Here is a 27,516-nt window from a genome sequence, read left to right as displayed (position 1 = left end):
TATATTGATTCAAAAAGGATTTACTCGTTCCTGAGGGTCTGGGTTGGATTTTAAATATTATTTTTGGCTTATTTTTCAAAATCAACAAACTAACAGGTTAACACTTCTGCAAAAGCAGCTACAAAAGGCTCACTATATGGAAGTATCATGTACTGCAGAGAGACAGCAGCTAGGCTCCCACAAAACAGATTGACAGTGCAATTTATTATAGTAGCCTACTTTTTAATCCTGACGAAGGCAAAATAACTTTGATTTATTTGAAGCCTGGGGGTGCATTCCTTTTATTTAAAAATGGTAGCATAAATTGCATAGAACACTGCAATGCAGTCAAATCAGTCATTCTGATGCATAATACTTTTGCATTTAGACTTGGAATTTCACTAGGCTAACATGATCTTCTGCTAACATTATCAGCACGTGTTGTCAGTGTGTGGAGTACCGGGTCACTACGTTGTCAGGGTAATGGACGCACACTGTGAAAAAAGGGCCTTTGCTGATTGGCTTGCAAACTTGCGACATCTCGAATTCCGATCGAATCCTGACATCTGATTGGTCAGATCGTGTATCCCGTATGAAGAAGCGGTTTTGGAGCCATTCAGGGTTTACAACAGCAAATCCCTGTGATTTATCCAGATAACCTCACGTAAACTATTTGATAGCTACAGCTGTAACTATTTCATCCATAAAGTAAGTTGAAGATCTCTCTCTCAACCATTATTTGTTTTTGTTTACATCTAATGTTTTACTTAGACACGCAGTAGGTTTAGCGTCATTAGCAAGATTGCAGTGATTGGAAGACACTACTTTGCAAACTAGCAATCTTTTGAAATCCAATACAGCGCTGTTTATAATACATTCATACTCAGTAGCAAGGTCAAGTTTGAATATGCTTGGTTACCATGACAACGTAAAATGTTTAGAGCAGTGTGTCATAAATCAGGCACTCTTGTTAGTTTTTTAAAAATCTATCAGCTTGATACTGACACATTTTCATATTTGATTTATTTTCACCTAATCCCCATTGCACTTCCTGTGTCAGGCGACAGAGGTTAGTGTGGCTGGTGTGCAGGCTGAGGAGGTGCAGCTTCAGCAGGGGGTGAGGGGAGGAGAGGGGGGAGGAGCTGTCTTTGGAGAACCAGCAGGAGCCAGGCCATATCAGTACACCAGCTCAGCTGCAGGAAGAGCAGGACCAGCAGGGCCTCACACTGGAGACAACAGAGGACCACACACAGCATGCAGAGGTAGACTTACTGTGTGCCTAAGAGGGGATGCGATGTGAATACTGAACACAATGGATGAGTGAATGTCTGATTGAATCAATGCAAGATTTCTTGGGGTCTGGTTTTGTAGAGCATCATCTAAAACCTGCAGAGGAAGATCACGTCACTAGAGGGCGCTATCACCAAAGTGACACCTGTAAGACCACGACTGATACCACTGTATTGCAATCTAATTCAACAGGCATAAAGAAAATAGTATAATCAATAGCCTACATTTACCATCCACCCTGGCTTCTGGGCTATGTCTCAGGATAGCGAGTCGGCAGACACTGAACCAATAGAACTTGAGACCCAGTTGAACCCCACAGTAGAGCAGAATCAGGAGCAGGACCTGCAGGCCTTACTTGACCAGTTGCACCAGGAGAGGGACAGTCAACAGACTGGTGCAGAAGCTCAGCCTCACAGGTGAGTTACTCTGGGGCTGGACTGAGAGGAGAGGGGGTAGTGGAGAACGAGATGCCAGAATGTGATGTAACATTGTTGGCTATCCTACAGAGAGAGAGCAGGTCCTGTTCACAGAGCCAGGCAGCAGGGGGAAACGTGGCTCTCGTCTGGACAGCTTCTTGCGGAGCGTGGAGGAGGAGAGGGACTACTACAGACAGGAAGCAGACAGCCTGAGGAGGATGCTGAGGGGCAGGTGCTCCTGTAGCCCCTGTCGGGGGCACCTCCACAGCCGCAGCCCCACCCGCCAGTCCCCTGTCAAGGTAAAGGAATGTCTGTCTAATATTAACTAGAAATGTAAATAGGGATTTGTTACACCATCTTCAGTGTTATAAATGTATAAATGACGCTATATATATAATTTTTCAGAAATATTGGTAAATTAGCTTTGATTGCTTAAAGAAATTATGAAAAAGATTGGAGTTTTTTTTTTCACTATCTAATCACGGCATGGGGTTGTTCACTGACAGACATGTCTTTTTTTTTTAAGTATATTACTTGATGGTTTCATTCAGAGAGACAAATAATCATATTTCTTAGCAAAACGCTATATATCCGGCTCACTCTCAGAGAAATAAGTAGCACTGCTAGGGTTTACACAGTCAAATGTAATACATGATAACGTTTTTAATAAAGAACTGTAGAAATGATACATTTTTGACATCAATATAATAAAATAATTAAATAAACATGAATTCAGTAATATAATACCTGTGAAACATTTACATTTTTTTATTTTAGTCGTTTAGCAAATGCTCTCATCCAGAGTGACTTAAAGTAAGTGCATTCATCTTAAGGTAGCTAGGTGAGACGACCACATATCACAGTCAAATATACAGGATACCAACATTCCATTCCAGTGAAACAATATAGCATTTAGCAAAAAAACGAACATTTTCATACACACTAAAATCTATTCATTAAACATCTGAGAACAGTAATATTTTACACACACACGAAGGTACCCATAAGCAATCATTTCTGATGAAAAAATACAAATGTGAAAAATTGGTGGACATACCATTTTGTAAATAAATATTACTTCAAATATTACTTTTTCCATATTAATCAGAAAAAAAATCTAATTTCTGACCAATGTCTCCTGGACTGTGAGCACTTTGTCATAATACTAATGTAACAGCTGATGTACTCTTTTGAAATCTGACATCATGTCTTGTTCCCCTGTTTTGGGCAGGGGAGCAGCTATGATTCTGAGCTGATCAGGGTCTTGAGAGAGCGGGACGAGATGCAGAACATGCTGGATAAGTATGAGCGCCACCTGTCAGAGATCCAGGCCAACGTGAGAGTTCTGACTGCCGACAGAGACAAGACCAGCATGCACTACCAGCAGGCCAGTACCATTCTTAAAGGAATAGTTAACTCCAACAAAACACGTTTTGTCTGACTTTTTCTTCGCTCAGGACCAAATGAATAGGAAATCATTTTGCTGATAACAATTCCTTTCTTCATCAGGCCCAGCAGGAGATAGCGTCGCTGCGTCGCGAGGTACTGAAATCCAAGTCGTCGCGCGCAGCTAAGAGCAGTGTCACTGTGTCGGCTCAGAGCATCCTGAAGCGCGTGGAGGCGGAGAGAGACGAGGCCAAGGTCGACCTCCACCATATGAGCACAGAGAGGGACAGTCTGAGGGAGAGACTCAAGGTCAATATATTAACCAGATTGGACAATAATCTACTTCTGAGTGTTCCAGCATTGCCATTTATTGACTACCAATTAAAAAAAAAAAAATGTTGAACCTTTATTTAACTAGGAAAGACTCATTGTGATTCAAATCTCTTTTTCAAGAGCGCCCTGGCCAAGATAGGCAGCACTAAGTCATTACAAACAAATTACAGACAGACAACATGAAAAACTACAAGTAATCTAGTAAAAACCATTGAACTCACAAGAGTATAAAACAGCAAATTAAAAACATTGACAGGTCAGGGAATCAGCCTCAAACTCCTTCATCAGTGATTTAAAAACACCAATCGGGACAAGTTCTTCCAGTTTAAAAGTTTTTTGTAAGGTGTTCCAAGACGATGGCGCAGAGTACATGAAAGCCCTTTTACCAAATTCGGTTCGGACATTTGTAACAGTTAGCAGGATAAAGTTCAGCGAACGAAGAGAGTACCCACCACATTTCTGAACAATAAAAATGCACAAATTAAAAGGTAATAAACCCAAAATGGCTTTGTAAATAAAAGTATACCAGTGCCTGAGCCTACGAGTGACTAGAGAAGGCCAGCCAACCCTGGTATACAAAGTGCAGTGGTGCGTAAGGGTTTTGCGGTTTAAAATAAATCTCAAAGTGCCATGGTAAAGAGTGTCAATTGATCTCAAACACTGAGCGGAAGCATTCATACATAAAACATCCCCATAGCCTAGTAAAGGCATAAATGTAGCTGATTACCAGCCTCCTTCTGGCTTCAAATGAAAAACAGGCCTTATTCCTAAAATAAAATCCCAATTTCAGCTTCAATTTTTTTGTAAGTTGTTGAATATGCGATTTAAAATATGCGAATTAAAATTCCAAGATATTTTATATTTATATGAGGTTACAACCTCAATCTCCTTGTCCTGACAGGTAGTAATAGGTGAAAGGTTCAGAGGTTCTTGCATTAGAAAACACCATTAGTTTAGTTTTGTCAGTGTTGAGGATAAGCTTCAATTGACACAAGATATGTTGAACAGTTGGCATGTTCTGGAAAGCTTTTGTAAGAGATGAGGCACAACAGTATCATCAGCATAAACATGTGCATTTTGTCTAAATCATATATAGTGAATAAGAGAGGACCAAGTACAGAGCCTCGGGGCACACCATTCAAGACAGACAATTTAACAGCCCATCAAATTGAGTGCACTGAGTTCTATCAGACAGATAGTTAGCAAACCATTTTTACCTTTATTTAACCAGGCAAGTCAGTTAAGAACACATTCTTATTTTCAATGACAGCCTAGGAACAGTGGGTTAACTGCCTGTTCAGGGGCAGAACGACAGATTTGTACCTTGTCAGCTCGGGGGTTTGAACTCGCAACCTTCCGGTTACTAGTCCAACGCTCTAACCACTAGGCTACGCTGCCGCCCCAAACTGCATGCTCCGAAAGACCTACACTCGACAATCTCTGCCTTATAACAGATCAACAGTATCAAAAGCCTTCGAGAGATCAATAAAAAGTGAGACACAGTGCTGTTTTTTGTCAATGGCTTCAGTGATATCATTTAAAACCTTCATGGCTGCTGTAATTGTGCTATGCTTCTTCCTGAAGCCCGATTGGTACATTGATAAAATAGAGTTAGTAAATAAAAACTATTTTAGCTGTTCACTTACAAGGGCCTCAAGTATTTTCACCAGGGGTGACAGCTTTGAGATTGGCCTATAATTATTTAAAAGAGTTGGATCTCCCCCTTTTAAAAGTGGTAGGACAAATGCTGATTTCCAGATCTTTGGAATTTCAGTATATTCCAGGTTTAGATTGAACAGAGATGTAAGTGGTTCAGCTATGAAATGACCAGCTCTCACTGGTTCATCCACACAGGGTTGTACAGAGACAGAGGACACTGAATCAAACAGCCTACCAGGTGATACAAAGTGCTCATTGAAACTATTTAGCATTTCAGTTTTGTCATATATAGCAACTGTCCTTCAAAACACATGACGGTAATTCATTAACATTACTGTTACCAGACATAGACTTAATAACCTTCCAAAACTTTCTAGGGTCATTTAGGTTATCAGTGGTAACAGACATAAAATATTCAGACTTGGCCTTCCTGAGAAGATAAGAACACTTGTTTCGTAACTGCCTAAAAATAAGCCAATCAGCATCAGAACATGATTTCCTTGCTTTAGCCCAGGCTAGATTACGGTCTATTACCAATGAAAGTGTGGGTGTGTATCCTGCTGAGAGAAAGTGTCTATGTGTGTGTTGCGTGTTGTCAGATCTCTCAGGAGACAGCCATCAGTGAGAGGGCTCATCTGGAGCAGAGGGTGGAGGACCTGCAGACAGCCATTCTCACTGTGAGTGAGGAGGAGAAAACCTCCATAGAAACACAATGACTAGAACAGACACACTCTTTAAATGTCCTTAGTTTGGAATGGAATGTTTGTTCTGCTAATTGCATTTCATGGTGATTCTCCTTGCTGTAGCTGGAGCATGAGCGGGGCGACCAGAAGAGCCGTCTTGCCCTGATGAGGGAGTCCATGATGGGGCTGGAGGAGGAGGTCCACACCCTGGGCAGGAAGCTGACCGCTGCTGAGGACGAACACAGCAGGACCAGGAACGAGTGTGTCATGCTGAGGTAAGCAAGGAACCAGCACTGATGTATGAAGTCATGTGGTTGGGGATTCACTTCCTGCATCAGCCACATACTGGACACGTGTGGGAACTGTTCAAATCAAATTAAATGTATTTATATAGCCCTTCTTACATCAGCTGATATCTCAAAGTGCTGTACAGAAACCCAGCCTAAAGCCCCAAACAGCAAGCAATGCAAGTGTAGAAGCACAGTGGCTAGGAAAAACTCCCTAGAAAGGCTAAAACCTAGGAAGAAACCTGGAGAGGAACCAGGCCATGAAGGGTGGCAGGTCCTCTTCTGGCTGTGCCAGGTGGAGATTATAACAGAACATGGCCAAGATGTGGTCAAATAATAATAATCACAGTAGTTGTCGAGGGTGCAGCAAGTCAGCACCTCAGGAGTAAATGTCAGTTGGCTTTTCATAGCCGATCATTAAGAGTATCTCTACTACTCTTGCTGTCTCTAGAGAGTTGAAAACAGCAGGTCTGGGACAGGTAGCACGTCCGGTGAACAGGTCAGGGTTCCATAGCCGCAGGCAGAACAGTTGAAACTGGAGCAGCAGTACGGACAGGTGGACTGGGGACAGCAAGGAGTCATCATGCCAGGTAGTCCTGAGGCATGGTCCTAGGGCTCAGGTCCTCCGAGAGAAAGAGAGAATTAGAGAGAGCATACTTAAATTCACACAGGACACCGGATAAGACAGAAGAAGTATTCCTGATAAAACAAACTGACCCTACCCCCCCGACACATAAACTACTGCAGCATAAATACTGGAGACTGAGACAGGAGGGGTCAGGATACACTGTGGCCCCAACCGTTGCTTCTATAACTTCCATTTAATCCCTTTTATAGCATCCTTTTAAGTGTGTGCGCGCACGTGTGTGTTCAGACTGTCCAACAGTGAGACACAGAACGCCCTGAGTGACAGCCAGCGCAGACTGACCTCCCGCATCGGAGAACTACAGAACTCTCAGGAGAGGAACAAACTGCTGGACGAGAAGAACGGTGAGGAGACAAAGTCTGTGTGTGTGTGTGTGTGTGTGTGTGTGTGTGTGTGTGTGTGTGTGTGTGTGTGTGTGTGTGTGTGTGTGTGTGTGTGTGTGTGTGTGTGTGTGTGTGTGTGTGTGTGTGTGTGTGTGTGTGTGTGTGTGTGTGTGTGTGTGTGTGTGTGTGTAATAACGCTATTTCAACCTTACCGAACTGAGCCTTATCTGTTGTGTCAGACTCTCTACTGAGGCAGATGTCTGGTCTAAGAGAGGAGGTGAGCAGTCTACAGTCCACCATCACTGACCTGGACCAGAGGAGAGACTCCCTACAGGAGCATCTGGAGAACAAGACTGACCTCCTTAACTCAGCCCACAACCAGCTGGACGACAAAGTAATCAACTGAACACTAACTACACACACAGCCAATTGTACCTGCTAGCCTACCTACCTGCCAGCCACTTTAGGAAGTTGAAATGCCCACTTGGATATCACCTCATGAGATGTGACACATTGGTCTAATATCAGTGATTGAGTGAGGGTCTCTTTGGTTTCCATGTGTTTTTCTTCAGGAGAAGAGCATCAGGAATCTCAGGTTGTCCATTGAGGATCTGGAGACATCAGCAGAGTGAGTCTGAGTTGTCCAGTACCACAAAGCTTCACACAGCAGCATCAGATGCCAGGTCACCATACTAAGGCTCACTCAGAAACGCATACGGATTGCACCACCTGTGTAAGTTAACCTCGAAACTCTGACCCCTGGCTGTGACCTTTCTGTTCCCAGGAGCATTCGTGAGGAGCTGGCAGGGCGGGAGAGGGAGCTGGAGGCTTTGAGGAGGAGGCTGGGGGATGCGGGGGAGGAGCTGGGGGCTTTGGCCAAGGTGAAGGATTCCACCCTGAGGGAGAATGCTCAACTCCAAGAGGAACTGAACATGAGCCGCCTCAACAACCAGGTCAGATACAGCACTTTCTGACCAAACCAGAGCACAATTATTATTTTTTAACTTTGAAATTATCAACCAAATTATTACATTTACATTTAAGTCATTTAGCAGACGCTCTTATCCAGAGCGACTTACAAATTGGTGCATTCACCTTATGACATCCAGTGGAACAGCCACTTTACAATAGTGCATCTAAATCTTTTAAGGGGGGTGAGAAGGATTACTTTATCCTATCCTAGGTATTCCTTAAAGAGGTGGGGTTTCAGGTGTCTCCGGAAGGTGGTGATTGACTCCGCTGTCCTGGCGTCGTGAGGGAGTTTGTTCCACCATTGGGGGGCCAGAGCAGCGAACAGTTTTGATTGCATTCAAAAACGAATGCAATCACTTTTCACCCGATACAATCTCCTACACAGTGACACCCCGGGACAGATAATCGAATCCCCTCAATCAGCGCAACGTTCAAGGGAGGCTGAGAGCCCCGCGCCCAATAGTAATTTGCGTTGGGCGGGATTACGCGAAAAATGAACTGTCAAACAACAGTATCTCTACTTGCACACTCATCTTCTGCACATCTATCACTCCAATGTTTAATTGCTATATTGTAATTATTTCGCCACTATGTCCTATTTATTGCCTTTACCCTACCTCATTTGCACACTGTATAAAGACTTCCATGTGTTATTCCATGTGTAACTCTGTTGTTGTTTGTGTCGCACTGCTTTGCTTCTATCTTGGCCAGGTCGCAGTTGTAAATGAGAACTTGTTCTCAACTAGCCTACCTGGTTAACGAAGGTGAACACACACATATATATATATATATATATATTTTTTTTTTTAAGACTGTCTGGATGTTTCCACTTACCTGGCTGGGCTGATGGGACAGGTGATGCGCAGTGATTTATCAGAACAGTAGCATTTCTCCGTCCTATACCAAGCGTGAAGGTGTACATTAGCTAACTAACGTTAGTTTGACAAAGATGCTTGATAAACTCTCAAAATAAAACTAATCTCTGAATCCTTACAAACCAAAGTAACGTTTCATTTACACGTGAGTCTCAATATAACCCTTAAAAATATCTCACAAGAGTAAGGTTATCGACATTTCTCTAATCTCTACTATTTCGAGGGAGGATGGTATGCAGCCTGGTATCTGTCTCTGTTCAGCTATTACATTCCACTCCTTGTACTCTATGACATTTGCCAAGTGACAGGAGTGGCAAGGATTGGAATGTTAGCTCATGGTCCAGAATAGTTTTTCATCCCAGGTGATTGTTTTGGGCAAACAGTAGTAGAAAACACTAGGATGCCATATTATTCATGATATACCAAACCTCATGGCCATTATCTCTTTAGAATCTCACAAACACTTTGTAAGGTCTAGTTTGTTTTGCTGTCCAGGCCCTGGAGCTGAATTCTGAGGACTCTGCCCAGGAGGTGAATGAGCTGCAGAGGAAGGTACAGGACTATGTGGCTGACATCTCCCGCACCGAGAACCTGCTGTCCACCAAGGTACCCTCCCTCTGCTGTAACTGAATGGATGATATTTCAATCTGTGATCTGTTAGTTATGTCTTGTCGAACTAATTATAACTCATCCAGAGTAGCTATGGCTGCGTTTACACAGGCAGTCCAATTCTGATATTTAGCCCAAACATTGTCAAAAGAGCGATCTGAGTGGTCAAAATACCTATTAGTGGAAAAATAATCAGAATTGGGGTTCTGTGTCAACGCAGCCTTTGAGTTCCAGATCAATTCCTTTTTGAAAATGTTTTTTTCCCTTTCCTCCTTGTGCTTACTATAAGCGGCAATCAACGTTTTCAGACTGGAGTTGGGTAGGGATTGATAGCCAAGACCTTTTCACTTGCACTGATTCATTGTGGAGCTAAACAAATAATCAAAATGTGTGTGTGTGTGTGTGTGTGTGTGTGTGTGTGTGTGTGTGTGTGTGTGTGTGTGTGTGTGTGTGTGTGTGTGTGTGTGTGTGTGTGTGTGTGTGTGTGTGTGTGTGTGTGTGTGTGTGTGTCCACCAGGAGCGGGATTGCAGGGAGCACCAGGAGGCTCGGCGGCGTGCGTCGGCCCAGGCCGAGAGCTGGGAGGGGCAGGCGCGGCAGGTGGAGGGGAGCATCAGCGAGCTGAGGCTGGAGCTGATGTCCTCAGACATGGAGAGACGCAGACTCAAGGAGAAGGTGGAGGCTCTGGAGGCCAGTCTGCAGGAGGTCTGTCTAACCTCACTGTCTCTATCATTAGGGATTATCACTGGTTACACACTGGGTCATATTCATTAGACACCAAACAGACTGAAACAGGGTGGGACTACCAGAAGTTGTCCAATAACAAAAGCACATTTGACTTTTCTTTTGTAAAAGGTTTTGCGACATTTTACCATGTTGTGGATAATGAAGATGACCCTGGACTCCTATAGTTGTGTGTATCCTAGGCGTTGTCTACAGAGCGGAGATGCAGCAGCCAGATGTCTCAGCTCAACAGGAGTCTGCTGCACACTGAGGAGCAGTTGAGACAGGCCCAGGGGGAACACACCGCCACTCAGACTGACCTAGAGAAGACCAGGGAGCTCTGTGTCAAACTGGATGCCAGCAAGGAGGCTGTGAGTCATGGAGGGGATTGTGTGTGTGTGTGTGTGTGTGTGTGTGTGTGTGTGTGTGTGTGTGTGTGTGTGTGTGTGTGTGTGTGTGTGTGTGTGTGTGTGTGTGTGTGTGTGTGTGTGTGTGTGTGTGTGTGTGTGTGCTTGCATGAGCATACAGTACCGGTCAAATTTTTTGGACACCTACTCATTCAAGGGTTTTCTTTATTTTCACTATTTTCTACATTGTAGAATAATAGTGCAGACATCAAACTGTGAAATAACACATATGGAATCATGTTCTCAAATGATTGCCTCGCCTGGTTCACCAACTACTTCTCTGATAGAGTTCAGTGTGTCAAATCGGAGGGTCTGCTGTCCGGACCTCTGGCAGGCTCTATGGGGGTGCCACAGGGTTCAATTCTTGGACCGACTCTCTTCTCTGTATACATCAATGACGTTGCACTTGCTGCTGGTGAGTCTCTGATCCACCTCTACGCAGACGACACCATTCTGTATACTTCTGGCCCTTCTTTGGACACTGTGTTAACAACCCTCCAGGCAAGCTTCAATGCCATACCACTCTCCTTCCGTGGCCTCCAATTGCTCTTAAATACAAGTAAAACTAAATGTATGCCCTTCAACCGATCGCTACCTGCACCTACCCGCCTGTCCAACATCACTACTCTGGACGGCTCTGACTTAGAATACGTGGACAACTACAAATACTTAGGTGTCTGGTTAGACCGTAAACTCTCCTTCCAGACCCATATCAAACATCTCCAATCCAAAGTTAAATCTAGAATTGGCTTCCTATTTCGCAACAAAGCATCCTTCACTCATGCTGCCAAACATACCTTTGTAAAACTGACCATCCTACCAATCCTCGACTTTGGGATTTCATTTACAAAATAGCCTCCAATACCCTACTCAACAACTTGGATGCAGTCTATCACAGTGCAATCCGTTTTGTCACCAAAGCCCCATATACTACCCACCATTGCAGCCTGTACGCTCTCGTTGGCTAGCCCTCGCTTCATACTCGTCGCCAAACCCACTGGCTCCATGTCATCTACAAGACCCTGCTAGGTAAAGTCCCCCCCCTATCTCAGCTCGCTGGTCACCATAGCATCTCCCACCTGTAGCACACGCTCCAGCAGGTATATCTCTCTAGTCACCCTCAAAACCAATTCTTTCTTTGGCCGCCTCTCCTTCCAGTTCTCTGCTGCCAATGACTGGAACGAACTACAAAAATCTCTGAAACTGGAAACACTTATCTCCTTCACTAGCTTTAAGCACCAACTGTCAGAGCAGCTCACAGATTACTGCACCTGTACATAGCCCACCTATAATTTAGCCCAAACAACTACCTCTTTCCCTACTGTATTTAATGTATTTATTTATTTTGCTCCTTTGCACCCCATTATTTTTATTTTTACTTTGCACATTCTTCCATTGCAAAACTACCATTCCAGTGTTTTACTTGCTATATTGTATTTACTTTGCCACCATGGCCTTTTTTTGCCTTTACCTCCCTTCTCACCTCATTTGCTCACATCGTATATAGACTTGTTTATACTGTATTATTGACTGTATGTTTGTTTTACTCCATGTGTAACTCTGTGTCGTTGTATCTGTCAAACTGCTTTGCTTTATCTTGGCCAGGTCGCAATTGTAAATGAGAACTTGTTCTCAACTTGCCTACCTGGTTAAATAAAGGTGAAATAAAATAAATAAATAAATAAATGTAGTAACCAAAACAGTGGTAAACAAATCTAAATATATTTTATATTTGAGATTCTTCAAATAGTCACCCTTTGCCTTGCTGACAGCTTTGGACAGTCTTGGCATTCTCTCAACCAGCTTCATGAGGTAGTCACCTGGAATTAATTTCAATTAACAGGTGTGCCTTCTTAAAAGTTAATTTGTGGAATTGATTTCCTCCTTAATGCGTTTGAGCAAATCAGTTGTGTTGTGACAAGGTAGGGGTGGTATACAGAATATAGCCTTATTTGGTAAAAGATAAAGTCCATATTATGGCAAGAACAGCTCAAATAAGCAAAGAGAAATGACAGTCCATCATTACTTTAAAACATGAAGGTCAGTCAATACGGAAAATGTCAAGAACTTTGAAAGTTTCTTCAAGTGCAGTCGCAAAAACCACCAAGCGCTATGATGAAACTGGCTCTCATGAGGACCACCATGGGAAAGGAAAACCCAGAATTACCTATGCTGCAGTGGATAAGTTCATTAGAGTTACAAGCCTCAGAAATTGCAGCCCAAGTAAATGCTTCACAGAGTTCAAGTAACAGACACATCTCAACATCAACTGTTCAGAGGAGACTGTGTGAATCAGGCCTTCATGGTCGAATTGCTGCAAAGAAACCACTACTAAAGGACACCAATAATAAGAAGAGACTTGGTTGGGCCCAGAAACACAGCAATGGACATTAGACCAGTGGAAATCTGTCCTTTGGTCTGATGAGTCCAAATTGGAGATTTTTGGTTCCAACCGCGTGTCTTTGTGAGACGCTGTGTGGGTGAACAGATGATCTCTGCATGTGTGTTTCCCACCGTAAAGCATGGAGGAGGAGGTGTGATGGTGTGGGTGCTTTTCCGGTGACACTGTGATTTATTTAGAATTCAAGGCACACTTAACCAGCATGGCTACCACAGCATTCTACAGCGATACGCCATCCCATCTGGTTTGAGCTTAGTGGGACTATCATTTGTTTTTCAACAGGACAATAACCCAACGCACCTCCAGGCTGTGTAAGGGCTATTTTACCAAGAAGGAGAGTGATGGACTGCTGCATCAGATGACCTGACCTCCACAATCCCCCAACCTCAACCAAATTGAGATGGTTTGGAATGAGTCGGACCACAGAGTGAAGGAAAAGCAGCCAACAAGTGCTCTGCATATGTGGGAACTCCTTCAAGACTGTTGGAAAAGCATTCCAGGTGAAGCTGGTTGAGAGAATGCCAAGAGTGTGCAATGCTGTCATCAAGGCAATGGGTGGCTATTTGAAGAATCTAAAATATATTTGGATTTGTTTAACATTGTTTTGGTTACTACATGATTCCATATGTGTTATTTCATAGCTTTGATGTCTTCACTATTATTCTACCATGTAGAACATAGTAAAAATAAATAAAAACCCTGGAATGAGTAGGTGCTCTAAAACTTTTGATCGGTAGTGTATGTCAACATGTTTGTGTGTGTGTGTGTGTGTTAACAGTACATTGTGTGTGTGCTTGTAGGTGCAGTGTGAGCTGGAGCTGCTCAGGAAGCAGCTGTCCAGTGAGCGTCTGAGCATGAAGAGCCTGGAATCCATGCTGGTGTCCACCAGGGAGAAGGAGCTACACCGACAGCTCAGCTCCCAGGAGAGACACACCGAGATCCAGCTGCTCAGGGACAAACTCACCGCGGCCGACAGCAAGGCGTGAGCAGACACTTGGTCGCTGTTGGAAGGGTTTCTGATTTGTTCGGTTGCCTCTTTGTTTCTCTCCCATCGTTTTCTCTCTTTTCATCTATCCACCTCAATTCTCTCTTCCTCTCTACATTTTGTTTTATCTATCTATCTATCTATCTATCTATCTATCTATCTATCTATCTATCTATCTATCTATCTATCTATCTATCGCTCGCTCGCTCTCAGGAGCTCTCAGCGCAGAGAGGTGGCTACATTGAGTACTCGTTCGGCACAGCTAGAGGCTGACCTGGACATGACAAAAAGACAGCTATCTACTGAGCGGTTTGAGAGGTCTGTCTGTCTGTCTCTCCTTGCTTGTCTTAAAGACTTGGCGTGTGCTTTACTCTCTCTCTCTCTCTCTTAGGGAGAGGGCAGTGCAGGAGCTGCGTCGTCAGGGTCTGTCGTCATTGTCCTCTGGCCTGCATCCCTCCTCCCCTCACCTGCGTCGCTCCCTGAGCCCCAGCAGGCCCCTGTGGTCCACCGCAGACCACCTGGCCAGAGAGAGATCCCCAGAGAGGTGGGCCCTCTCCCTGAACACCTCACATTGAATACAGCACACATATATTTCTACATCTCTGTGTGTGTGTGTGTGTGTGTGTGTGTGTGTGTGTGTGTGTGTGCGTGTGTGTGCGTGTGTGTGTGTGTGTGTGTGTGTGTGTGTGTGTGTGTGTGTGTGTGTGTGTGTGTGTGTGTGTGTGTGTGTGTGTGTGTGTGTGTGTGTGTGTGTGTGTGTGTGTGTGTGTGTGTGTGTGTGTGTGTGTTGACAGGAGCCTGGGGTTCAAGGACCTCTATGACTGAACAGATCTCTCTCTGGAGGAAAGGCAAAAATGAGTTACCATTCAGTATATTTTTGATGAAGATTTGATTCAAATGAAATGCAGCTAAAAGAGGGAAATGATGTTTAATAAAGAAGGGCTTTAATAAAAATAATAATTTTTGTTCTGGTTTACTTTTCAGTCATACGTCAGTTGAACCGTGCAGAATGGTACTGTAGGCTACATGTTCAACTGGCCACTCAGTGTGTCTCTTCCCCTGGGATGCTTTGTTCTCTAAATCATAGATGGGAAACTGGTGGTCTGCACGGCCCCCCTTTTGTAGGCCCGCGGATCAATTTACAAAATGTGTTATTTTGATTTATTGTTGAGCGTTAGAATAGTAGAAGGTGCAATTGTGCATCATCAGTTTTTCTCTTGTAATGTCAGTCACTGACGGTGACTCAATTAGCCCGTCAGCAAATTTGAGTTATGATTGGTAAGTTAGTCGAGCCATCTAAACTTATAGTAATCATGGTCAAATTACCGACTGGGGGCCCCATTGATATTGTTATTCACTCTCACTCAGATATCATATTAAAAACTGCAATTATTTCTCTCCAACCTATGGCAAAATTAATAGAGTTGCAGGAAATTAGCTGTAACACTGCTCATTTTTCTCTGCCCCATTGCATAATGAGTAGAATTGCATGAAATTAGGCTAGTGGTTAGAGCGTTGGGCCAGTAACCGAAAACCTGCTGGATCGAATCCCTGAGCTGACGAGGTAAAAATCGGTCGTTCTGCCCCTGAACAAGGCAGTTAACCTACTGTTCCCCGGTAGGCCTTCATTGTAAATAAGAATTTGTTCTTAACTGACTTGCCTAGTTAAATAAAGGTTAAATACATTTTTACTAAAATAAAATATATACAATATAAGTCTTCTCTCAGCCCAATGGCAAAATGTTAATAATTGCCTGAAACTTGCTTTAAACTGCAACATTTTCTCTACGCCCCAAGGCAAAATGTGTAGAACTGCAGGAAATGAACTAAAACAAATGTTTTCTCTCTGCTGCCACTAACATGTTTTGCTCACAAGGGCCCCCAAAGTGCTATGGCCGACTCTGACTGCATGTGTTCGGTATGCAGACCTGCTAGCTACATGATGAGTTCAGTTTTTCCCCGGCCCCCACCCCGATCAAAGTCGCCCTTCCCTACTCTAATTCAACAGAAGGCAGGTACAGTAGGTTATACGTGCTATGACCAATCACCATGTTTACTGTATGACGAGACAGACACATGATAATCCTGCAATAAACTAAACAGATTGGACAGGCACAGTACACCCAACATCAGAAACAGCATTTACAATCATTAGCAAAGATAATGTCACAGGGGTTTGTGAAACACAAGCGGCAATCTATTTGAATATACAGTATCTACGGGATGAACAGATACTCTCACATCACACATCAATCAACAATAAAAAAAGAAGCTTGCACTGTTTCTATCCAGCATTATTTTATGACATTGTGTAATATGGTTCATTGGGCGTGGAAAGACGTAGCTGGCAAATCATTCACTCCCAATGCACCATTCATATACAGTGTATTATGCAATGCAAACAGGAATGAACTTCACAGCAAAAGTCTCATGTCTGACTCTGCAAACAAAACCAAATGTAGGACAGTAACTTCGTGGTGGTTTCAGGGAGGAAGAAGTCTCGGTTCAAGCTGCTGAAGAGTCGTCTGTTTGGCCGTCTGAAGAGGAAGGAGACTGAAGGACGGATGAAACAGAGCCAGTCCGCCAGTGATGTCACTGCTGATGTCATAGCTCCGGGGGACGACGACTCAGAGGATGACTGTTTGTAAGCATCTGACCTCTTTCACTCAATGGAAATAGTAGCATATCAGTTGATCAAGTTATCAAGTTGAAGTAGCACGTCCACTGGGAAATACTGTATGTATGTAGTAAACATTTATTTGACCTGTGTCACTTACAGGGGCGGTCCAAATACACTGGGGTCCAGAGCTCTGTCACATGACAGCATCTTCCTGGCTGACCAATCACAGAGCTCCTCTGAGCCGACGAGGGTTCTGTCTCAGGAGAACGTACACGGCAGGATACAAGAACTGCAGGTGAATCCGTAGGTGGGAGGGTCCTTATAGTTTAATCTACTGTTGTGATTGGTCCAGGAGTGTGCTCATTACACATGCACTGTTTCTGATTGGGCAGCTGAAACTGCAGCGGCAGAACATGTGTCTGGGCCCTCCCCCCTTGCTGATCCCTGGAAAGAGAATGGAAGATTCTGGAGCCACCTCTGAGGATGATGGTTTACCCCAGAGCCCTCCAGAGATCTTGTTCCATGACCGAGCAGCACAGGGGCCTTCCTACAAGGTGAATGGGGCTGATCACATATACTGCACACACATAGATACAATTGATCTAACTTATATTTATCCTGGATAGTCTCATTGAGATAACATCTATTTTTAGAGAATAAACCTTGCTGTAGTCAGTAGAGTCTGTTGGTACATTTGCAAGCAAAACACAATGTAATCATCACCATTATCATCATCATTCCTCATTACTCTTCCACCGCCTTGTGTGACTGACTGATTGACACCTCTTCCTACATTCCATCCCCAGTTCCCTGACACTCACAGGCACCATAGCTCTCTGAGTTTAGCAGGGACAGGAAGTGAGGAGGAGGAGCAGGTGATGCAACTTCCTGTCTGCATTACACCACATCCCACATTCACATACTGATCATCCTAACAACATTCACCGAAAACATGTTTGTTGGGTCCATTTCAGTTGTTAATGTGCTTTTCTACTTTCTCAGTGCCTCTCCCAGCCCTCCTCCCGTCCTCTCTCCCCGAATCCTGCTTCCCCCTGTTTCCACTCCCCTGCAGTGGACTTCACCAGCCCAGCCCAGTACACTCCTATCCTGGACAGCTCTGCCGCCCGTTACCGCATGTCTGTTAAACCCAGGAACCAGAGGGCCAGCGCCAAGGGACGGAAAGGTCCCCTGGTAAGATCTCACTGTGTAGTGTAACATCAAAACACCACATAGTGGGTACTGGGCAGCATTCAATCTCGAATACCTTCATTACAGTGTAAATATAAGACCATGGTTTAACAGGCTGTTTTTCTTGTCTGTGTCATTACTAGAGAGCAAGCAGACGTGGCTCAGAGAGCCTGAGTGACCTGGACCCAGACCAGCCCCTGTCTGAGAGGGAGGAAGAGCAGGATGGAACGGAGGACGAGGACAGAGAGGAAGAGGAGGAGAGGGAGAGACCTTTCTCTTCATCTCCAAAAGACTCTGAGGAGAAGCCCTGGCAGTCAGTACCCCCTGGTGGTCAGAAAGAAGTATTACAGAGACAAGAGTCCTCCGAGACAGAGGGACGCGTCACCACCAACCCTCTCTACCTCCAGGCTATGACCTCTCCTCTATCAGAACCCATGACCAAGACCTCCATCCTGGAGACCCAGAGCCTGCCCTCGGGAACCTATCCGGGTCAAACGCCCAAGAACTCTCATCCAGGATAATTCAGACCAGGGAAGTCGGCCTGGGTCTACATCTGAAAAGACCCTCTCCAGGCCTCTCAGTCCTGTCTATGGATCAGACTCCACCACAAATCAACTTCCCTCAAAAGAGAAGCCAGAGGAGAATATGACCCCAGCCACCTCTAACAAGGGAGACAGGTTGAGCAGAAACACACAGAGTGTGAGCCTAGCGGACACCAGCAGCTCTACATACCACTCTGCTCTACCTACCCCTGCCCCTCGCATTATAAGACAAACACAGAGACCTGCTTCTGAGAGAGAGTCTGTCAGTGAGACTACAGCAGTCCCACTGTCGGGCGTTAATGAAGAAACCTCCAAATTGGACCTAGTGCAGAGGAGGAGAGGGCTACCTACTGGCCATGAAGACACAATGCCTAGAGCAAACAGTTTCTTCACCTCCTCCTTGAGACAGCGTTCCAAGAGCGCCACGAGCAGAGCCCACACAGGGACGAGAAACAAGGAGATGAATGCAGAAGGAAAAGGAGGGGAGTGTTTGGTGGCCAAGAACCCTCATCAGGAGTCTGTCAGAAGGCAAGAGGTAAAACCAGAGCAGGCCACATTTAAAGGCCTGAAGGAAAACCAACCACAACCCTCACCTCAGGAGAGAAAAGTACAAACAGAGGTAGAAGTCGTGGAGGAGACAGGACTGAAGGGAGGAGAGAAAAGGGATGGGCAGAGTGAGGGAAATGAGGAGAAGGATCAGGAGCAGGAGAGGAGGAGTGAAGCTGCGCACCACTTCTGCGCACCACTTCTCAGTCTGAAGTATCGCTTGGAGAAGGACCAAGAATTCAGGGTTAAGTGTCATATTGTCTCAACAACTGCAGAACCAGTCAAAGGCGAAATTGGCACAAGTTCAAAGGTCAGGGGTGACTTGGAAAATAAGGCTTCGAGGAAGGGCCCGTCACAAGTGTCTGACTGCCCCCCCCATACACCCCTGACAGAAACAGACTCAACGAGAACCAAGGTACGTGTGTCCTCTAGAACGTCGTCGATACTTCAGCAGAGAAATTGAGCCTCGCGTTCAACGCTCTGAGTTGTTGAGGAAATTGACCCACTACGCTGTTTACTTTCTGAATCTATGTCATATCGCTGAGTCTATATTGAATAACTATTAACTTGGACTATGCACTAACTGACTTTGCGCTAACAAGGTGTTCTAGCTCACACGGTTGCAGCTATGTCAGTCTACTGAGGGCCCTGTTTCAATAGCATGTACTCACCTCTAGGCACTGTCTTGGTTCTATCCTTAGATGATGATGATGATACTGACCTGGTAGTAGATGCCTTTGCAGACCCAGGTAACATACAGTGCCTTGCGAAAGTATTCGGCCCCCTTGAACTTTGCGACCTTTTGCCACATTTCAGGCTTCAAACATAAAGATATATAACTGTATTTTTTGTGAAGAATCATCAACAAGTGGGACACAATCATGAAGTGGAACGACATTTATTGGATATTTCAAACTTTTTTAACAAATCAAAAACTGAAAATTTGGGCGTGCAAAATTATTCAGCCCCCTTAAGTTAATACTTTGTAGCACCACCTTTTGCTGCGATTACAGCTGTAAGTCGCTTGGGGTATGTCTCTATCAGTTTTGCACATCGAGAGACTGAAATGTTTTCCCATTCCTCCTTGCAAAACAGCTCGAGCTCAGTGAGGTTGGATGGAGAGCATTTGTGAACAGCAGTTTTCAGTTCTTTCCACAGATTCTCGATTGGATTCAGGTCTGGACTTTGACTTGGCCATTCTAACACCTGGATATGTTTATTTTTGAACCATTCCATTGTAGATTTTGCTTTATGTTTTGGATCATTGTCTTGTTGGAAGACAAATCTCCGTCCCAGTCTCAGGTCTTTTGCAGACTCCATCAGGTTTTCTTCCAGAATGGTCCTGTATTTGGCTCCATCCATCTTCCCATCAATTTTAACCATCTTCCCTGTCCCTGCTGAAGAAAAGCAGGCCCAAACCATGATGCTGCCACCACCATGTTTGACAGTGGGGATGATGTGTTCAGGGTGATGAGCTGTGTTGCTTTTACGCCAAACATAACGTTTTGCATTGTTGCCAAAAAGTTCCATTTTGATTTCATCTGACCAGAGCACCTTCTTCCACATGTTTGGTGTGTCTCCCAGGTGGCTTGTGGCAAACTTTAAACAACACTTTTTATGGATATCTTTAAGAAATGGCTTTCTTCTTGCCACTCTTCTATAAAGGCCAGATTTGTGCAATATACGACTGATTGTTGTCCTATGGACAGAGACTCCCACCTCAGCTGTAGATCTCTGCAGTTCATCCAGAGTGATCATGGGCCTCTTGGCTGCATCTCCGATCAGTCTTCTCCTTGTATGAGCTGAAAGTTTAGAGGGACGGCCAGGTCTTGGTAGATTTGCAGTGGTCTGATACTCCTTCCATTTCAATATTATCGCTTGCACAGTGCTCCTTGGGATGTTTAAAGCTTGGGAAATCTTTTTGTATCCAAATCCGGCTTCTTAGAACTCCCCATCCCGGATCCGGGATCGTGACTACAGCTCAAGCTCATTACCATAACGCACAATGCAAAAAAATATTCTTAGAAATATTTAACCTCCACACATTAACAAGTCCAATAGCTCAAATGAAAGATAAACACCTTGTTCATCTACCCAGCAAGTCAGATTTCTAAAATGTTTTACGGCGAAAACATAGCACATATTTATATTAGATCACCACCGAAACAAAAGGCAAGCGGTGGCCATTTTGTCCCAGAAAAAATAACATTTAAAAGTAGGATTAAAAAATAAATAATTCACTAACCTTTGAAAATCTTCATCAGATGACAGTAATATTACATGTTACACAGTACATTTAATTTTTTTTCAATAATATGCCATTTATATCCATAAATCTCTGTTTACAATGACGACATTTCAAAAAATGCTACTCAAATGTCAGGAGAAATGATGATACCTCCGACAGATAACGTCAGATAACAAGCAATAAACATGACTAAATATACATGTTCTACATATATTTACAAAGATACACTTCTTCTTAATGCAACCGCTGTATTACATTTATTTTTAACGTTATAGACATCGTTCACTGGGCTATACTATGAGTCGGCGCTCAGATATTAGCAGTATGTCTCCTCTACGTTTGGAGTCCACAGAAACCCCAAATAACCACATAAATATTCCCTTACCTTTGATGTTCTTCCATCAGAAGACGTAGAAGGAGTCATACTTACCCAATACATCGTTTGGTTTCACGTTGTGTGTCTCTGTATTAGCACATGTTAACAGCTTCGGCTGAAATGCATCCAAAATGACTTCTGGTCCAGCACTCTTGCGCATCAAAACTTCCAATTTACATATTATATGTCCACTAAACTGGTCAAACAATGTGAAAAATCGAGCTTTATGATGTTTTTAGCATGTAGAACAAAGATCAGCGCGAACAGACAATCCGGCTTCAAATCCTGGATCATGGAAAAAGACGTACTCCAAATCGGCCGCGCGCAATAGAGTGCCTGTTTTTCAGAGGGACACGAGCAATTTCGCCCGCCAAACGTCGAGGGCTCGTGGGATTCTCACAATGAATGTGCCATTTGAAAGCAGGCATCGCGCTGAAGAGATAGAGACTGTTCCTGGATCGGTAGCTGCCTGGGAAGGGTGGGGGCCATGACGTCAAAGTTGACCCAACTTTTCTCTTCACAAGAGAGAGTTTGGGAGAAAGGCTGCCCTGAGAATTCTGCTTTACATACAGACATACTTTAAATGGTTTTAGAAACTTTAGAGTGTTTTCCATTCAATAATAATTGTTATATGCATATATTAGCAATTTTGGGAAAAAATATTTTCAGTTTACTATGGGCACGCACTTTCTCCAACGGGGGCAGTATAGAGGGGTAGTCTTAAGAGGTAGTAGTCTCACAACAGTATCTCGGACCTGCCTGGTGTGTTCCTTGTTCTTCATGATGCTCTCTGCGCTTTTAACGGACCTCTGAGACTATCACAGTGCAGGTGCATTTATACGGAGACTTGATAACACACAGGTGGATTGTATTTATCATCGTTAGTCATTTAGGTCAACATTGGATCATTCAGAAATCCTCACTGAACTTCTGGAGAGAGTTTGCTGCACTGAAAGTAAAGGGGCTGAATAATTTTGCACGCCCAATTTTTCAGTTTTTGATTTGTTAAAAAAGTTTGAAATATCCAATAAATGTCATTCCACTTCATGATTGTGTCCCACTTGTTGTTGATTCTTCACAAAAAAATACAGTTTTATATCTTTATGTTTGAAGCCTGAAATGTGGCAAAAGGTCGCAAAGTTTAAGGGGGCCGAATACTTTCGCAAGGCACTGTATATCCACTGAACCACTGAACACTTCTCTAATAATCATACAATAGTAGTTACAGTATAATGAGCACTTCTGAATCAGTGGGCAATTTCCCCTCCAATCAAAACTGGATCCAGATCTGTATAATAATATGTGCCCTCTGTAATTATTGGGACGGTGAAGCATTTTTTCTTCCTCTGGCTCTATACTCCAAAGGTTTGGATTTGAAATGATACAATGACTATGATGTTAAAGTGCCGACTGTCAGCTTTAATTTCAGGGTATTTTCATCCATTACAGGTGAACCGTTGAGAAATTACAGCACTTTTTGTACATAGTCCTCCCATTTTAGGTGAGCAAAAGTATTGGGACAAATTCACTTCTATGTTTATGAAAGTAGTAAAACGGATAGTATTTGGTCCCATATTCCTAGCATCCAATGACTACATACATCTCATGACGCTACACATTTGCTGTTTGTTTTGGTTGTTTTAGATCATTTTGTGCCCAATAGAATTGAATGGTAAATAATGTATTGTGTCATTCTTGAGTCACTTTTATTATAAATAAGAATATAATATGTTTCTAAGCACTTCTACGTTAAAGTGGATGCTACCATGATTACTGATAATCCTAAAAGTAAGAAAGTTACAGATGCACAAATATCCTACCCCCAAGACATGCTAACCTCACACCATTACATTTTTTGAGTCATTCAGCATTATCCATAGTCATGGTAGCATCCACATTCATGTAGAAGTGTTTAGAAACAGATTCTATTCTTATTTTCAATAAAAGTGACTCCAAAATGACTCAACACATTTTTTAACATTCATTTCTATTGGGCACAAACTAATCTGAAACACAACCAAAAAAAGACAGAAAATGTACAAATGTGTAGTCACAAGGTTGATGTAGTCATTGCGTGCTATGAATATGGGACCAAATACTTCACTTTTTACTACTTTAATACATTTCAGTGAATTTGTCCCAAATCCTTTGCTTACCTAAAATGGAGGGACTATGTACAAAAACTGCTGTAATTGGGGGGACTATGTACAAAAACTGCTGTAATTGGGGGGACTATGTACAAAAACTGCTGTAATTGGGGGGACTATGTACAAAAACTGCTGTAATTGGGGGGACTATGTACAAAAACTGCTGTAATTGGGGGGACTATGTACAAAAACTGCTGTAATTGGGGGGACTATGTACAAAAACTGCTGTAATTGGGGGGACTATGTACAAAAACTGCTGTAATTGGGGGGACTATGTACAAAAACTGCTGTAATTGGGGGGACTATGTACAAAAACTGCTATAATTGGGGGGACTATGTACAAAAACTGCTGTAATTGGGGGGACTATGTACAAAAACTGCTATAATTGGGGGGACTATGTACAAAAACTGCTGTAATTGGGGGGACTATGTACAAAAACTGCTGTAATTGGGGGACTATGTACAAAACTGCTATAATTGGGGGGACTATGTACAAAAACTGCTGTAATTGGGGGGACTATGTACAAAAACTGCTGTAATTGGGGGGACTATGTACAAAAACTGCTATAACTGGGGGGACTATGTACAAAAACTGCTGTAATTGGGGGGACTATGTACAAAAACTGCTATAATTGGGGGACTATGTACAAAAACTGCTGTAATTGGGGGGACTATGTACAAAAACTGCTGTAATTGGGGGGACTATGTACAAAAACTGCTGTAATTTCTAAACGGTTCACCCGATATGGATGAAAATACCCTCAAATTAAAGTCTGTACTTTAACCTCATAGTCATTGTTTGATTTAAATCCAAGCTTTTGGAGTATAGAGCCAAAAGAAGAAAACATGCTTCACTGTCCAAATTATTACAGGGGGCACTGTTTGTAATAAGATCTCTGTTTCACCTTGTAGTGGAAATTTCCTGTATTTACCAAATCATGAGAGCAAACCACACACAAGTCAGAGTTATCATAAAGTCCATCTTTAATTACATGAGCTCCATCACAACCCTGTGACTCTCAGATCAATTCAGTGTATATACATGAATTCTCTGAGAGTGCTTACACATTGCAACTGAGATCCTTTATAGCAAAGACACACATAGCCAGACAGCATTGGCTATAAATTATCGTTCAGCTTTGTCTCCTAAACTATGTTCTTATCTCGCTCTTGGTACCACTCATGACCAAAAACAAAACCTTATCTACTAGCATATATCAAATACGCCCCTCCTGGACAAGATCACAGAGAGACAGTGACTGGCACACAGGCATTGTGGAGCCACCTATCTGGTTCCCCATTTATCACCCCATCCCTTCACATGGTTTAGGAATAGTTTACAAACACATTCACAGATAAGACTAACCTTTCCCCTCTCTGGGGCCCAATGTAACTTAGCCCTAGCAGGAAAGGGATAACTGCAAACAGTATTATCCAAAAGAAGACATTCTAATGACAAATATCCCACATAAGCATGCAATAAAATTAATAAAACATCTTATTTAAAAATGTTACCGAAATAATTCTGATTCTGCCACGACAACCTCAATCATAATATTGCCAATATCGACCAAACCAAATGAACCACAGAATAAATTAGGATGATCTGATTAAATAATGGATTCACGACTCCGGTCCTCAAACATCACAGTATCTTTTAAATAAAGTTTTATTTGATTTAAATAATGTCACCCATTGTTCCCCAGACAAAGGCCCATCCTCCAGACCTGCTCTGGGGCTCCCAAGAGGGGCTGAGACCCCTGGGTTTAATGGGTCAGCTGGATCGGAGCCTGTCTGGATGTCCATGGCCCGGGAAAAGACCAGGAGTCTCCAACAGCATCTCAGTCCAGAGACAGAGGCTGGGACAGGGAGGACAGGGGGGACAACAACGCCCCAGTACACCACATCACCATGGCCAGCTCCAACCCCAGCCCCACAGCCGAGATTACAACCAACAGCTCAGCCATCAACACAACCTCCATCACAATCACAGCCAAGCACAAAAACAGCCTCGCAAAAACAAACATCACTCCCAGTGGTACAATCACCATCTCAACCAATACCATGCCGTAGACCAATCCTACAGGAAATGCATCTGACAGCTAAACTCAAAACATTGCCTTCAGATCAGCCTAACACACAAACAGCATTACAACCGACACCACAAGGAACAGCTCAACAGCTGACACAACCGTCCTCCCAACCTCACATGCCAACCAGACCAGCTCTACGAGGAGCGTCTGAGAGATCCTCCACGTCTCTGAAGAGAGCTGAGAAGATGCCTGTGGAGAAATGGACAGAAAGAGCGCTCCCGACTGGGACTATGGTAAATATTTGACTGTGCCCCCCACCACTAGGGTCAGACGTTTTTCCTGGTCAGTTCACGTGGTGAGGAAAAACAACTGACTCAAACAGAGTAAGTCTTCATTTTGTAACTAAGATTAATGTGGCCAGTTTAGTTAGTAATATATCATCTCTGTATTTTATCTTAGGAGGAATCTAGCCATGGTCAAATTGAGATTCACACCTCAAAGCCTGAGATACCTTCTTCATCGTCATCATCGTCATCAGCCAACCAGGATGGAACTTGCCAAGAGGAAATCTCTTGCCTGGAGTGACATGGCTATGGACTAAGAGAAATGCACGTGTGTGTGTGTGTGTGTGTGTGTGTGTGTGTGTGTGTGTGTGTGTGTGTGTGTGTGTGTGTGTGTGTGTGTGTGTGTGTGTGTGTGTGTGTGTGTGTGTGTGTGTGTGTGTGTGTGAGGTAAAGGGGTTCCTAAAGAGAATAAGGAGAAGACTGAAATAAAATAATGATTTGTTGCTGAATGTGTTGTTTCAACCTACTGGATTCAGAGTTTAAAACCCATTTCCCATTACTGTGCCTTACTCTTCTAACCATTAAATATAAAAGAAATGACTTATATTTCACTTATATATCACTTATATTTTACTGCATATAACATCACTAAAACAAGGGGTATGGACTTTTAAGGCACAAGAGACCATACTCTTGTCTTGTAACTTGTTGGTTGCTGGTTCAAACTCCGCTTCAGTTTTTTCACTGCTTTTGACATATCACTCCATGCTAGATCCCTTCGAACAACTGTCTCAAAGTGTTGTCTGGAATAAATATACTGTCAATTGTATTCTGACTATTTTGAATTGTGTTCGTTTCAATCAATCATCAATGAGCTATTATCAACCACAATGCGGCTGCCTCATCAATAGGGCCATCGTGGAAATGTTCAATAACTGCAAATTCCTTGGTGTACACATCTCAGAGAATCTGAAATGGTCTAACCACACGAACACCATAATGAAAAAGGCACGACAGAGATTCTTCAACTTCAGAATGCTGAAGAAATCTGGCATGTCCCCAAGGGCCCTCACAGTGTTCTACAGGTGCACCATCGAGAGCAAACAGCTGGAGGCAGGGCTTTCTCCTATAGAGCTCTATTTTTATGGAACGGTCTGCCTACCCATGTCAGAGACGCAAACTCGGTCTCAACCTTTAAGTCTTTACTGAAGACTCATCTCTTCAGTGGGTCATATGATTGAGTGTAGTCTGGCCCAGGAGTGGGAAGGTGAACGGAAAGGAGTGAGGACCTGCCTTACAACAGACCTACAAGCCCTCAGTCCAGCCTCTCTCAGCCTATTGAAGGCAGTCTGAGCACTGATGGAGAGATTGTGCATTCCTGGTGTAACTCGGGCAGTTGTTGTTGCCATCCTGTACCTGTCCCGCAGGTGTGATGTTCGGATGTACCGATCCTGTGCAGGTGGTGTTACATGTGGTCTGCCACTGCGAGGACGATCAGCTGTCTGTCCTGTCTCCCTGTAGCGCTGACTTAGGCGTCTCACAGTACGAACATGGCAATGT

The 27,516-nt window shown here is 43.5% G+C and overlaps 3 protein-coding genes across 3 annotated transcripts; all 3 read left to right on the top strand.

The window, feature by feature from the left end:
* Positions 1–25: 25 nt before the first annotated feature.
* On the top strand, positions 26–14,750 carry LOC118376757 (testis-specific gene 10 protein-like). Its single transcript, XM_052499504.1, has 17 exons — positions 26–687; positions 1,040–1,685; positions 1,776–1,984; positions 2,917–3,072; positions 3,195–3,380; positions 5,663–5,740; positions 5,870–6,021; positions 6,908–7,023; positions 7,242–7,396; positions 7,575–7,630; positions 7,787–7,955; positions 9,345–9,455; positions 9,976–10,161; positions 10,383–10,550; positions 13,788–13,969; positions 14,186–14,290; positions 14,364–14,750. Exons 3-17 carry the CDS (start codon positions 1,904–1,906, stop codon positions 14,545–14,547), a joined length of 2,085 nt encoding a protein of 694 aa, XP_052355464.1. The 5' UTR covers positions 26–687; positions 1,040–1,685; positions 1,776–1,903; the 3' UTR covers positions 14,548–14,750.
* On the top strand, positions 14,449–26,785 carry LOC118376760 (CRACD-like protein). The gene is made up of 10 exons (XM_035763524.2): positions 14,449–14,516; positions 15,849–15,987; positions 16,460–16,616; positions 16,752–16,887; positions 16,985–17,146; positions 17,399–17,467; positions 17,595–17,783; positions 17,924–19,617; positions 25,346–25,965; positions 26,132–26,785. The coding sequence occupies exons 2-8, from the start codon at positions 15,864–15,866 to the stop codon at positions 18,299–18,301; spliced, it is 1,215 nt and encodes a 404-aa protein (XP_035619417.2). The 5' UTR covers positions 14,449–14,516; positions 15,849–15,863; the 3' UTR covers positions 18,302–19,617; positions 25,346–25,965; positions 26,132–26,785.
* On the top strand, positions 18,426–19,704 carry LOC127906037 (uncharacterized). Its single transcript, XM_035763521.2, has 2 exons — positions 18,426–19,283; positions 19,570–19,704. Exons 1-2 carry the CDS (start codon positions 18,426–18,428, stop codon positions 19,594–19,596), a joined length of 885 nt encoding a protein of 294 aa, XP_035619414.2. The 3' UTR covers positions 19,597–19,704.
* Positions 26,786–27,516: the final 731 nt, after the last annotated feature.

The sequence above is a fragment of the Oncorhynchus keta genome, chromosome 37 (assembly GCF_023373465.1).
Source record: "Oncorhynchus keta strain PuntledgeMale-10-30-2019 chromosome 37, Oket_V2, whole genome shotgun sequence".
NCBI classification, from domain to species: domain Eukaryota; kingdom Metazoa; phylum Chordata; class Actinopteri; order Salmoniformes; family Salmonidae; genus Oncorhynchus; species Oncorhynchus keta.
This window is presented reverse-complemented; position numbering and strand designations above follow the sequence as displayed.

Bases quoted from the DNA above. Each gene is read 5' to 3' on its own strand.
- LOC118376757 (XM_052499504.1), top strand. From the start codon at position 1,904: ATGCTGAGGGGCAGGTGCTCCTGTAGCCCCTGTCGGGGGCACCTCCAC. The intron at 3,073-3,194 runs GCCAGTACCATT...TTTCTTCATCAG, and splicing joins CCAGCATGCACTACCAGCAG to GCCCAGCAGGAGATAGCGTC. The intron at 7,024-7,241 runs GTGAGGAGACAA...CTGTTGTGTCAG, and splicing joins ACTGCTGGACGAGAAGAACG to ACTCTCTACTGAGGCAGATG.
- LOC118376760 (XM_035763524.2), top strand. From the start codon at position 15,864: ATGGCCGACTCTGACTGCATGTGTTCGGTATGCAGACCTGCTAGCTAC. The intron at 15,988-16,459 runs GTACAGTAGGTT...TGGTGGTTTCAG, and splicing joins TCTAATTCAACAGAAGGCAG to GGAGGAAGAAGTCTCGGTTC. The intron at 17,784-17,923 runs GTAAGATCTCAC...TGTCATTACTAG, and splicing joins AGGGACGGAAAGGTCCCCTG to AGAGCAAGCAGACGTGGCTC.
- LOC127906037 (XM_035763521.2), top strand. From the start codon at position 18,426: ATGACCCCAGCCACCTCTAACAAGGGAGACAGGTTGAGCAGAAACACA. The intron at 19,284-19,569 runs GTACGTGTGTCC...TTCTATCCTTAG, and splicing joins CAGACTCAACGAGAACCAAG to ATGATGATGATGATACTGAC.